The 15,045-nt window shown below is 35.8% G+C and overlaps 1 protein-coding gene across 1 annotated transcript; it reads right to left on the reverse strand.

Moving 5' to 3' along the window:
* Positions 1 to 3,474: 3,474 nt before the first annotated feature.
* On the reverse strand, positions 3,475 to 5,398 carry LOC139869193 (uncharacterized). Its single transcript, XM_071857515.1, has 3 exons — positions 4,451 to 5,398; positions 4,220 to 4,340; positions 3,475 to 4,145 (listed from the first exon to the last, which is right to left on the reverse strand). Exons 1-3 carry the CDS (start codon positions 5,396 to 5,398, stop codon positions 3,475 to 3,477), a joined length of 1,740 nt encoding a protein of 579 aa, XP_071713616.1.
* Positions 5,399 to 15,045: the final 9,647 nt, after the last annotated feature.

Below are 15,045 nucleotides of genomic sequence, written 5' to 3' on the forward strand. Positions count from 1 at the left end.
TATATGACTACAATTTATTCAAGATCAAAATTCACAAAAGATACCCATTTAATACCCAAAATCTTAACATTTCATCTCTATAATAATCCATGTGATATGTAGCCAATCTAAACTATTAAGTTGATTAAGAAGCCAATAAACAAATTATACATAAATAACAAAGGTGTGGGTTAGTAATTACCTCTAAAACGTGTTCGTGTTAGAATCGAAACTAGACCCCACAAATATTTTGTATTCTCCTTTGAATGTCTCTATTATCTTCCTCTTAATATTATGATAGATTATAGTGAGTAGTATGGCTATCAAGTTGGTGAAAACCTAGTGAGGGGAGTGCCAAAAAATGATACTGAACAAATGACACTTAACGATACTCATAAGGGATATAATAACTTCATTAGACTTTCCCCATTCCTTTTAATAAATATGAACCCAAACAAATTCCACCAGTAGGATTGATCTTCCTTATTTAATATTGAATTAAGTTTAAAATTTAGTAGAAGGAAATTGACTTGTACTTGTTACTCTCAATATATTTATTCCTAGCATGATACATCACCAATTTGGTATAAATTATATTTACGTTCTTAACTTTACAAGCTAGGATGATGTGTTAATTTATTTATTAATTAACTTATTTAGCACTTACTACTTATGTATCTATCTTATATGTTTTATTTATTTTAGTTTTATAGGATATTACAACTCCACCTACTTAAAAAAATTTCGTCCTCGAAATTGAAAGAAGCTATAGAATTGAAACGCACCAATTAGCAAACAAATGAGGGTGTTCGGCCCGCATGGTTTCCTCGAGTTCCCAAGTGGCCTCGCTAGCAGAGTGATTCTTCCATTGAACTTTAACGAAAGGTGTGGAGCTTTTACGAGTTACTCTCTCCTCACGTTCTATAATAGCCTCGGGCTCTTCAACATAAGAAAGATCAGCTTGAATTTCAGAAAAAGGATATTGCACCACGTGCAATGGATGATAGTTGTAACCCCGCAACTGAGATACGTGAAATACGTTATGAACATGAGATAACTGTGGCGGTAATGCTAAACGATAAGATACTTCACCAACTCGATCCAATATCTCAAATGGGCCAATATATCGAGGACTGAGCTTTCCTTTCAAACCAAAACGTCGTATACCCTTCCAAGGTGACACCTTTAAAAACACCTTATCACCCACAACAAACTCTAACGAACGTCGATGTTTATCGGCATACACTTTCTGTCTCGATTGGGCTTCCTTCAGTCGATTCGTAGCTATAGCGACCTTTTCATTAGTCACTCTAACCAACTCAGGTCCTTCAATCAGTTTCTCTCCCGTTTCATTCCAACAAACTGGCGCTCTACACTTTTGACCATAAAGCATCTCAAATGGCGCCATACGGATACTAGCCTGCCAACTATTATTATAGGCAAACTCCACCAAACATAAGTACTCATCCCAATTTCCCTTCCAATCTAGGGCACACGCTCGAAGCATATCTTCCAAAATCTGTATCGTACGCTCAGACTGTCCATCAGTTTGTGGATGAAAAGCAGTACTAAGTTTCAATCGCGTACCCCAAGCTTTCTGTAGCCCCTTCCAAAATCTAGATGTAAATCGAGGGTCACGATCGGATACGATGGACGAAGGGACCCCGTGTAATCTCACAATTTCTTGCTGAAAAAGCTCGGATAGCTTACTTACCGAATAATCTATACGAATAGGCAAGAAATGTGCCGATTTGGTTAATCTATCAATCACCACCCAAATAGCATCGTGCCTTTTCACAGTCTTCGGTAAACCACATACGAAATCCATTGAGATATCATCCCACTTCCACACGGGAATGTCCAACGGCTGCAACAAACCACTAGCACGTTGGTGCTCGATCTTTACTTGTTGACAAGTAAGGCACTTCCCAACATATCTAGCAACGTCTTTCTTCATGCCACTCCACCAAAAGTGCTGCTTTAAATCCTGATACATTTTGGTCGAACCAGGATGTATAGAAAAAGGTGAGCTGTGAGCCTCAGACAACAGAGCCTCACGAATAGCATCATCATTAGGAACACACAATCGACTCCCACACCAAATAACCCCATCATCATCTTCTCTGAACTCTTTCACTTTACCCTCTTCCAAATTTTGAAACGCTGTCCACAAATCCCCATCATCCAATTGAGCTTCTTTTATTCTAGTAATTAAATCAGACTCGAATTTTAGATTTGCCAACATCCCCGATGCTCCTCTTTTACTCAATCCCATATCAAGTCTTTCGAATTCTCGAATGTGAGTAACCAAACATGAGATACTACCAAATGACTTTCTACTTAATGCGTCGGCTACCACATTCGCTTTTCCAGGATGGTATTGAATGTTTGCATCATAATCCTTCAATAACTCGAGCCACCTTCGTTGTCTCATATTTATCTCTTTTTGCGTGAATATGTATTTGAGACTCTTGTGATCGGTGAAAATATCACAAGTTTCTCCGTAAAGATAATGCCTCCATATTTTCAACGCAAAGATCACAGCAGCTAACTCCAAATCATGAGTAGGGTAATTAACCTCATAGGGTTTCAACTGCCTCGAGACATAAGCAATTACCTTACCATGCTGCATCAAAACGCAACCCAAACCATGCTTAGAAGCATCACTATAGATTTGAAAACCCCCACTCCCTGATGGCAATGCAAGAATAGGAGCTGATACAAGTCTTTTCTTTAACTCATCGAAACTCTTTTGTCGTTCCTCGGTCCACACAAATTTTTCCCCTTTCCTCAATAACTTGGTAAGCGGCAAAGCAATCGTCGAAAAACCTTCAACAAATCGTCGATAATAACCAGCTAAACCAAGAAAACTTCGAACCTCAACAACAGAAGTAGGTCTTGACCAATTTATAATAGCCTCAACTTTCGCCGGATCCATCATTATACCCTCAGCCGACACAACATGACCCAAGAAGGCAACCCGTTGCAACCAGAATTCACATTTAGAGAATTTCGCAAACAATTTCTTACTTCGTAGGGTTTCAAGTACAACACGAAGATGATTCTCATGCTCTTCTTTACTCTTTGAGAATACCAAGATATCATCAATGAATACGATCACAAACTTATCCAAATACTCATGGAACACACGGTTCATTAGATCCATGAAAACCGCAGGAGCATTAGTTAATCCAAACGGCATCACTAAAAACTCATAGTGCCCATAACGAGTGCGGAAAGCAGTCTTAGGGATATCCTCTTCTTTAACACGGAGCTGATGATATCCAGACCTAAGATCGATTTTAGAAAAATACTTCGAACCTTGCAGTTGATCAAACAAATCATCAATACGTGGAAGCGGATAACGGTTTCGAATAGTAATACGATTTAACTCGCGATAATCAATGCAAAGTCTCATGCTACCATCCTTCTTCTTAATAAATAAAACCGGCGCACCCCAAGGTGACACACTTGGCCGAATAAAACCACAATCTATCAACTCTTGCAATTGCTCCTTGAGTCTTGCAACTCGAGTGGTGCCATACGATAAGGAGCTTTTGATATCGGTTGGGAACCCGGAATCAAATCAATCGAAAATTCAACTTCACGAACTGGAGGTAAACCCTGTAATTCGTCAGGAAATACATCGGGAAACTCTCGAACAACATCGATATTTTCAAGGGAAGGACTCTCGATAGACAAATTCTGAATCGAAGCTAAATAACCAACACAACCATGTGAAATGAGCTTTTGTGCCTTAAACGCTGAGATAACCTTGATAGACTTTACAGGAAGATCGCCATTAAAGACACAATCGGGTATAGAATGATTTCCAAACAAAATCCTCTTAGAATAACAATCGATATTCGCATGATGGCGAGATAACCAATCCATGCCAAGAATAATGTCAAAGTCATGCATGGTCATAGGAAAGAGATTTGCAGGAAACATGCAATCATTGAATTCCAAACGGCAGTTTTGATACACGCGATCTATAGTTTCAACACTACCCATTGGGGTAGAGATCGTAAATGGAGTAGACAACCAAGTTGGAGACACTTTCAAATATTTCGAGCTCTTAACAGACACAATCGAGTGCGTAGAGCCAGAATCAAACAGAACGAAGAGGGCGTGATGGTGTACAAATACATGACCAGTAATAGTACCTAATAACATCAAGAATGAATGAACAAATAACTCGAAGGAAATATTTTTAAAATGAATAGGGATCGAAATATACCTGTAGCGTCAGCAGCCTGAGCAGCAGTCATGGCAAAGACGCGTCCACCAGGAGCTGGCGGAGGAACCTTCGGAACAAACCCAGGTCTAGGATTCTTGCAATCCTTAGCTAAGTGACCAACCTCTCCACAAGCAAAACATGAACCCGCACTACGATAACAAACTCTTCCCGGATGATTCTTTCCACAAGTCCCACACGGTGCGTTGGCATTAACACCACCACTTCCATTACCCCTTTGCTGCCCTTGGGACGGTACACTTGTAATTGACCACGGTTATTATTATTTGGCCCGTTGTCAATCCTTTGCTGATTTCCTCTATTATTCCAATTATTACTACGATACCCTTGGTTCCCAGATTGTTGACCCTGTTTGGTAGTCGGTGCAGGCACAGATCGTAGTGGTTGTGCAATCTTAACCCTATTGTTTTTACCATCCTTATTTTTAGTAGCCAAATACTCAGCTCGCTCCATCTCCAAATTGCGAGCATAATCGGCTGCCTCAGCGACATCAAAACATTTCAGATTAATCATTTTAGAGCGGTAACGCCCATGAACAGCCCATTTGTACTTACGGGCTTGGTCCTCAGAAGACCCAGCAGCAGCACCAATCAAACCCACAAGCCTCAAAAACCTCTTAGTGAAATCATTAATAGACTCATCATTCCCTTGCTTAATATTCGCATACTCCCGAATCACAGCTTCTTTCTCCGCCTCAGAAAAGTACTGACGGAAAAACAACTCTTTGAAATCAACCCAATCTAATGAATCCTCAAAATCGATACCCCCTTTCGCTTGTCTCAAAGCGATCCACCAGCGCTGAGCATCCCCCTCTAGTTTATAAACAGCTAATGGCACCCAAAACCTCTCTTCACAACCAAGCACTCGGTATATCTTCTCAATGTGAGTGATCCAATTCTCAGCTTCCACGGGGGTACTAGCAGTGCTGAATGACAAAGGACGTTGTTTTTGAAACCGTCCTAACCAAACATGAATAGCATCCCCCGTTACAGCTTTCTTCTCCACATACTCATCCTCGTCTTCATGCTTAAAAGTCTCGCCACCTTGATTACGCATAGCATCAATAGCTTGAGCTATAATGTTGGGTAACAAATTCGTGATAGTTTGGTTAATCTTGTTATCTACCTCCTCCTCGGACATTCCCTTTTTTTTCGGTGCCATCTATGAACGAGATGAGGATATAACGGTTACGATTAGTACGAATAATAAAAGAGAATATTCAAAGTGGAATTAGAATAATATAGCGGAAGGAAAATCCTAACCCAAAAGTCTACCCAAATCTCACAGGCCATAACTTAGGACTAAAGTTTCTACAGGAGGGAACCTAAGCTCTGATACCATCTGTAAAGACCCTGATCTTACGAATGCCGATACATATAAATAAAGGTAACTTAAAAGATAAATGAGCGTTATTCTTATTCGAATTCAAACCATAGTTCAAACCAAAGTTGACAAACTTATTCAAAAGTACTACTAAAACAAAATAAGCTACTAAATCTTGAAGGAAATCTCTAAGGCAAGGTGCTAAGTTCACTCCACTCTACACTCTTCCCTCGTTCCCGACGCCCCCTTGATTACCTGTCGTATAAGAAGGAAAACAAAGAATACGACTGAGCCAAAGCCCAGTGAACGGATATAATGAATAACAGAGTATAGTGTGACATGCAAAATTTAATTTCAAAACAAACTTATTTTCAAAATAACTTAGTTGCAAAACAAAGTGCGAATATGTATAGATCCACAATACCATATGTCATGATGCAAATTTCATAAAATAATGCACTAAGAGTCAAAACAAATATGTACAAAGTATCAAAATGAAATCATAGGGTAGCTACTCCACTAATCATCCATATCGGTGACGTTTCGTATGACACTACGATAAACGTTCGCCGTCAAAACAAAGTCCTAGGATCGATCCATACGCCTCCTATCAAAATATAATAATAAAGAGCTCGTACCAACTACCTGGTAATCAAAAGGAGACGCCGTAGATATAACAAATACACCGCTACGGTCGATGCCACGTTACCGGTGTCACAATAACGCGCCCATGGGACCTCCATGGATAGGTTACTCTTAGGCATATCTTAAGAAACCGTTTTAACCGACTTATTAATTATAAACGTTCAAATATTTTTAAAGTGACCAACAAACTTTAAATTATGTTTTAAAAAAGGTTAACGAAATGACTTAAATATTTTACACTTGACCAAACACATAAAATGTATATACATTGTATGTCGTATTATTTTAAAATCACGTGCCAACCCAACCATTCGGTCTAACTTTTGTCACGAGTCATGTTACATAATACTTTAGCCCTTTACATATTAACAACTTAAACGGGACAAAACGGGACATGTAAAGCCACGTGGAATGAGGGACACTCGATACGAATCACCGTACCACTCGTCACACACACACACGTTCTTTACCGGGATGTTTCCAACCTTTTCAGGACTGTTTTCGGGTTGTCCGGGACTGTTTTAGGGGCTGAAATTACAGCAGTTTCGGGACTGACTTTTAGCGACACTTTCTGGACTGTTTAGTGACAGTTTCAGCATGTTTTGAGACAGTTTCAGGCTAATTCGCGACAGTTACTGAGCTGAATTTTGGGCTGAATTCTAGACTGTTTTGGTTGAGGTTTTAAGACACGGTTTTGACACAATTTCCAAATACCAAAATACTATGATTTCCTCAATTAACAAACATAGGCAACCTCGTTAGTACATCCAAAATGAGGAAAACATAACACGATATATAGACTAACAAATATAATGAATTTTCAAAGAAGCATGTCATACCAATAATTTTATACACAAATCGAAACAAAGTTTTAAGAGGAAGATTTACCGAAGCGATCCTAAAACCACCTAGAATATCCGTACCTTATGTTGAATGAAGAAGTTCCAAGAACAATAGAACACCACGAAAGAATGCGATCACCGAGCCAAATCTAAGGAACACACACGTATGAGTACAAAACGCATTCAAATAGGGAGTATGTAATATCCTTTATTTAATTAGTGTTACCATTTGATTTTATGTGTTTATTTCTATCTCAACAATTTCATATATTTTATATTAATGATATAGTTATGTTATCATATATTACTATGACTTCCATATTTTAAAGTGTCTTAAGTATTTTAAGACTAAAAATTCCTACTATCTTAATTAAAAACATGGATTCCAAATATTAGTTTCTATTTTTTTTTTATATTATACAAATATACATCCACCCAATTGTATTATCATTTCCTACTAAATTCTATCAGTTTAATACTTACATTTCATAAGGATTTAATAGGTTAAATATGAACATAGTCACATGCCATCCTAGACGATCGATTAACACACTGTACAAGTTTAATAATTGCATCAACTCTCCATCATTTCTTTTGCTACAACACAATGCTTATTAGTTGAAATTTATATGTACTCATATTACATTTTTAATCTTTAAAAAGCATAGTCATAACCTTAAAATTTTTATACACTTTACTTCCATCAGATTATATATATATATATTTTTTTTTATATTCTGGTTTCATATAATTTTTCATACTCCATTACTAAATATATATGACTACAATTTATTCAAGATCAAAATTCACAAAAGATACCCATTTAGTACCCAAAATCTTAACATTTCATCTCTATAATAATCCATGTGATATGTAGCCAATCTAAACTATTAAGTTGATTAAGAAGCCAATAAACAAATTATACATAAATAACAAAGGTGTGGGTTAGTAATTACCTCTAAAACGTGTTCGTGTTAGAATCGAAACTAGACCCCACAAATATTTTGTATTCTCCTTTGAATGTCTCTATTATCTTCCTCTTAATATTATGATAGATTATAGTGAGTAGTATGGCTATCAAGTTGGTGAAAACCTAGTGAGGGGAGTGCCAAAAAATGATACTGAACAAATGACACTTAACGATACTCATAAGGGATATAATAACTTCATTAGACTTTCCCCATTCCTTTTAATAAATATGAACCCAAACAAATTCCACCAGTAGGATTGATCTTCCTTATTTAATATTGAATTAAGTTTAAAATTTAGTAGAAGGAAATTGACTTGTACTTGTTACTCTCAATATATTTATTCCTAGCATGATACATCACCAATTTGGTATAAATTATATTTACGTTCTTAACTTTACAAGCTAGGATGATGTGTTAATTTATTTATTAATTAACTTATTTAGCACTTACTACTTATGTATCTATCTTATATGTTTTATTTATTTTAGTTTTATAGGATATTACAATCGTGAGCCACACCCTTTTCTCTCCTTCTCTCCTGTGTTCTTTCCTTGTGAATCACTTACAACAAGTTAACTGCTATTGCTCTCTTAATTTCTGAAACTGTAACAATAATGAAACAAGGAAGGAATCACAAGGGTTTTTCTTATAAGATAATTGAAACATGACAAATTAATATTAAAGAGGTGTCGGTTTGAATTTTCATAAACAAAGGCCCACCCATGTTATCACAATAGAAAAGAAAGGATAAAGTGGTCGACACTTTTATCCTTTTATGCTAGTGGAGAGATTAATTAATTGAAGGATCTGTTGAAACAGCAAATTCGAATTATATAAAGTTGAAACAATGTTCTTTGGATATTCATTTTGTGTTACTGTGATAATTTTATGATAAAGATTAAAAGGATGAGAAGGATCTGATGAACTGTTAAAACTATTTGTGGGTATTGAGCATGTCGATTAGTATAAACTGATCGAAACCCTTGTTAAATCGTTGTATATTAATCAGACAGGTACATCATAATAATGAAATTAGAATTGGGCTCTTCTTTTAAATAAATGGGCCGGATGTCCTTTTAATCCATGGTTGGGCCTGGTGGACGGGTTCATCAAACTGAAGGAAAAAAAAGGGAAACGTGAATGATCGGGTTAAATGTAAACTAATATAGGATTAAATTAGGAAATCAAACATGGTCCGATGTTTAGGGAGTGTTGTGTGGGTGCTAGAGGTCTCAAGGTCGATTCTTGCTGATGACAAGTATTTTTTTTACACAATTATTGAGGTAGTTCCATTTTTTCTAAAAATCATTATTTTTATTATTGTTATTATTATTAAGTATTAGTATTATTGTTATTATTATTATCAATATTATTATTATCAAGTATTATGAATATTATTATTATTATTATTATTATTATTATTATTATTATTATTATTATTATTATTATTATTATTATTATTATTATTATTATTATTATTATTATTATTATTATTATTATTATTATTATTATTATTATTAAAAACTATGATTCTTAATAAAAGTATTATTATATTTCTTTATTATTATTAGAAAGATTATTATTTTTATCAAAATCATTATTATTATTATTATTATTTTGACATTAAAATTATTAATTTTATATTATAAATAATTAACATTATTATTATTATTATTATTATTATTATTAATACTAATATCAATATTATTATAATAATAACTATTATTGATATTATTGTAAAGTAAAACAACTTTTTATTATTATCAATATTATTTTATCAAATAACTGTTAGTAATATATGAAAACTTATTCGATTACAAATATGTGTGTTAATATAAATATAAATGATATAGGTTCGTGAATCCGAGGCCAACCTTACATTGTTCAATGATGTTATATGTATTTTTACTACAAAATACAGTATGGTGAGTATATAGTCCCTTTTAAACTCTAAATATTTTGGGATGAGAATACATGAATTTTATGATTCACGTTATGGACACAAGTGATCAAAAATAAATTCTATGTTGAGTTGTACCATGGCATATTTCTTTATACTTGGTAGCTAATATTTACATGAGGAATGTAAACGTGAATCCTGTTGATAGATCTATCGGGCCTGACAACCCCAACCGGGCTGGACGACCAGTTTTCAACGGTTGCACAGTACTTCGTTTCTGTATACTACACTTGGTACGGTGTAGTGATTATTTAAGAATATGCTGCGATGATTTAAATGTTAAGTATGGTTACCAAGTGCTCAACTACTTTTACATACACTTGCGAGTGTATTATGTTTAAATATATGAAATCTTGTGGTCCATAGTTATAACGCTGCTAGCATCAAACCTATATATCTCACCAACTTTATGTTGATGTTTTAAAGCATGTTTATTCTCAGGTACGAATTAAGTCTTCCGCTGTGCATTAGCTCATACTAAAGACATTACTTGGAGTCGATCATCGCAATGGAACCAAATGTTGAAGACTTTGTCCAGGTGGATAAGGGCGGGTCTTTACATTTTGTGCCTTCAAATTACTAATAAGATGTAGCTTCGTGTTGCCCTTTTCTCCGTACACCATTAAGGGTTTTCCTTTTTCTCGTATAATGCAAATTGCATTTTGGTAACAAACGATCTCTGCTTTCACTTCTTTCAACCAGTCCATACCGATTATCACATCAAAACTCCCTAACTCTACTGGTATCAAGTCAATCTTAAATGTTTCGCTAACCAGTTTAATTTCTCGATTCCGACATATATTATCTGCTGAAATTAATTTACCATTTGCTAATTCGAGTAAAAATTTACTATCCAAAGGCGTCAATGGACAACTTAATTTAGCACAAAAATCTCTACTCATATAGCTTATATCCACACCCGAATCAAATAAAACGTAAGCAGATTTATTTTCAATAAGAAACGTACCCGTAACAAGCTCCAGGTCTTCCTGTGCCTCTGTCGCATTAATATTGAAAACTCTTCCGCGTCCTTGTCCATTCGTGTTATCCTGGTTCGGGAAATTTCTAATAATGTGGCCCGGTTTTCCACATTTATAACAAAATACATTGGCATAACTTGCTCCGACACTACTTGCTCCACCATTACTCGTTCTGACACCATTTGTTCCTTTCGTTCTGTTAACCCCTGGTCCGTAGACCTCACACTTTGCCGCGCTATGACCATTTCTTTTACACTTGTTGCAAAATTTGGTGCAGAACCCCGAGTGATACTTTTCACACCTTTGGCATAGATGCTTCTGATTGTTGTTGTTGTTGCGATTGTTATTGTTATTGGGATGATTGTTGTACTTGTTGTTGTTGTTGTTGTTGTTGTTGTTGTTGTTGTTGTTGGGCCATTTGTTGTAGTTGTGATTGATGTTGCGATTGTTGGGATAGTTGTTGCGATTATTGTTGTAATTGCTGTTGTTGTTGTATTGGTGATTCTTATCACCGTTTTCCTCCCACTTTCTTTTGACTTGCTTCACATTGGCCTCTTCAGCCGTCTGTTCTTTATATCTTTCCTCAATCTGGTTCACTAGTTTGTGAGCCATTCTACATGCCTGTTGTATGGAGGCGGGCTCGTGTGAACTTATATCTTCTTGGATTCTTTCCGTTAATCCTTTCACAAACGCGTCGATCTTCTCTTCCTCATCTTCGAACGCTCCCGGACACAATAGGCACAATTCTGTGAATCGTCTTTCGTACGTGGTAATATCAAATCCTTGGGTTCGTAACCCTCTAAGTTCTGTCTTGAGCTTATTGACCTTGGTTCTGGGACGGTACTTCTCGTTCATCAAGTGCTTGAATGCTGACCACGGTAGTGCGTGAGCATCATCTTGTCCCACTTGCTCTAGATAGGTATTCCACCATGTTAACGCAGTACCTGTGAACGTATCGTAGCGTACTTCACTTTGTCCTCTTCAGTACACTTACTTATGGAAAACACCAATTCGACCTTCTCGGTCCACCGTTTCAATCCGATCGGTCCTTCGATTCCATTAAATTCCAAAGGTTTGCAGGCAGCAAATTCTTTATAGGCGCATCTTACACGATTTCCTGTACTGCTATATCCAAGGTTATTGTTGGTATGTAGCGCGGCCTGTACTGCGGCTATGTTTGAAGCAAGAAAGGCACGAAATTCCTCTTCACTCATATTCAAGGTGTGTCGAGTAGTCGGTGCCATTTCCTTCAAAATAGTCAAATGAAACGAGTTAATCATATAGAATATCAAGAGTAGTCAATAGTATTTCATAGCGTAATATGAACTTATTTATAAAAGCTCTTTCTTCATATTAGCGTTTTATACTCTTTAATTCGGGCAGTACCTACCCGTTAAGTTCATACTTAGTAGCTAACATACCATTTCAACTACTACAATTCTATATGAAAAACTAATCACAAAAAAATATATATCATATTCAAACCTTTATACAATAACTTGCAAACTTACAATACCGCTATTTTACATATAGCATGAAATATAGCACGTAAAACTTTGATACAAAGTAGTTGCGAAGATAATTCTAGTTAATAAATAAGGCGTTCAGCAAAGGCAATAAAGACACGTAATTCATACGTCCAGAAACAAGTCATGCATTCTGGTTTTACTAATACCACTTCCCATCCTTGGTCTTGTGGAACGTAACCGTTGTGATCGATAGTATGACAACGTGTTGTAATGTCGTCAAAAGGGCGAAGGTTACGTAATGACCAACAGTCTCGTAATAACCTAAAAACCTCATTTCTTACCCCAATTACCGACTCCGTCACTTGTGGGAACGTTTTGTTTAATAGTTGTAGCCCGATGTTCTTTTTCTCACTTTGGTGAGAAGCGAACATTACTAACCCGTAAGCATAACATGCTTCTTTATGTTGCATGTTAGCCGCTTTTTCTAAATCATGAAGTCCTATATTCGGATACATTGAGTCAAAATAATTTCTTAACCCGTTGCGTAAAATAGCATTTGGGTTCCCCACAATATATGCGTCAAAGTAAACACATCGTAACTTATGGGTTTCCCAATGTGATATCCCCCATCTTTCAAACGAAAGCCTTTTATAAACCAAGGCATTCTTGGAACGTTCTTCGAATGTCTTACAAACTGATTTTCCCATAAATAGTTGTGCCGAGAAATTCTGACCGACTCTAGACAAGATTTCATTAATCATGTCTCCGTTAAGTCTTCTAAAATATTGGGTTGTCTATCCATTTTGTGTTTTTATACTGTAAAATAGACAAGAGTTAGATTCATAAAAGATACTTATTAATACAAGCAATTTTTACATATATCGTAAAGCATAAGCACACTATATTACATATATTACACCGCACAAATACAACTATCTTATTCCAACTCACTCGTTTCTTCTTTTTCGAACTTGGTTCTTTTTGCTAAGTTTTTAGGGATATATGATGTTCCCCTAATACGAGCCGTCGTTTTCCACATTGGTCTAGAAAAACCTGGTGGTTTAGAGGTTCCCGGGTTATTGTTACAACTTAAGAAATACGGGTGTTGACGATACATATAAAGTTCATCGGGATTGGAATCAGATTTCTCTATTTTTATGCCCTTTCCCTTATTATTCTCTTTTGCCTTTTTAAATTCAGTTGGGGTAATTTCTATAACATCATCGAAATCCTCGTCGGGATCCGATTCATCGGAGAATTGGTAATCCTCCCAATATTTTGCTTCCTTGCCGGAAACACCGTTGACCATAATTAACCTTGGTCGGTTGGTTGAGGATTTTCTTTTACTTAACCGTTTTATTATTTCCCCCACCGGTTCTATTTCTTCTTCCGGTTCCTCCTCCTCCGATTCCGATTCTTCTTCCGGTTCCGATTCTTCTTCCGGTTCCTCTTCGGGAACTTGTGAATCAGTTCATGAATCATTCCAAATTACATTTGACTCTTCATTATTATTAGGTGAGTCAATGGGACTTGTATTAGAGGTAGACATCTATCACATAATATCAAACACGTTAAGAGATTAATATATCACATAATATTCACATGTTAAAAATATATAGCTTCCAACAAAATTTGTTAAGCAATCATTTTTCAAGTAAACACGGTCGAAGTCCAGACTCACTAATGCATCCTAACAAACTCGATAAGACACACTAATGCAAAATTCTGGTTCTCTAAGACCAACGTCCGGATACCAACTGAAATGTCCCGTTCATATTGATTATAAACGTTCCATATTAATTGATTTCGTTGCGAGGTTTTGACCTCTATATGAGACATTTTTCAAAGACTGCATTCATTTTTAAAACAACCATAACCTTTATTTTATCAATAAAGGTTTCAAAATCATTACGTAGATTATCAAATAATGATAATCTAAAATATACGGTTTACACACGACCATTACATAATGGTTTACAATAGAAATATATTACACCGACATACGTTTCTTGAATGCAGTTTTTACATAATATCATACAAACATGGACTCCAAATCTTGTCCTTATTTTAGTATGCAATAGCGGAAGCTCTTAATATTCACCTGAGAATAAACATGCTTTAAACATCAACAAAAATGTTGGTGAGTTATAGGTTTAACCTATATATATCAAATCGTAACAATAGACCACAAGATTTCATATTTCAATATACATCCCATACATAGAGATAAAAATCATTCATATGGTGAACACCTGGTAACCGACATTAACAAGATGCATATATAAGAATATCCCCATCATTCCGGGACACCCTTCGGATATGATATAAATTTCGAAGTACTAAAGCATCCGGTACTTTGGATGGGGTTTGTTAGGCCCAATAGATCTATCTTTAGGATTCGCGTCAATTAGGGTGTCTGTTCCCTAATTCTTAGATTACCAAACTTAATAAAAAGGGGCATATTCGATTTCGATAATTCAACCATAGAATGTAGTTTCACGTACTTGTGTCTATTTTGTAAATCATTTATAAAACTTGCATGTATTCTCATCCCAAAAATATTAGATTTTAAAAGTGGGACTATAACTCACTTTCACAGATTTTTTACTTCGTCGGGA

The sequence above is a fragment of the Rutidosis leptorrhynchoides genome, chromosome 9 (assembly GCF_046630445.1).
Source record: "Rutidosis leptorrhynchoides isolate AG116_Rl617_1_P2 chromosome 9, CSIRO_AGI_Rlap_v1, whole genome shotgun sequence".
Lineage (NCBI taxonomy): Eukaryota > Viridiplantae > Streptophyta > Magnoliopsida > Asterales > Asteraceae > Rutidosis > Rutidosis leptorrhynchoides.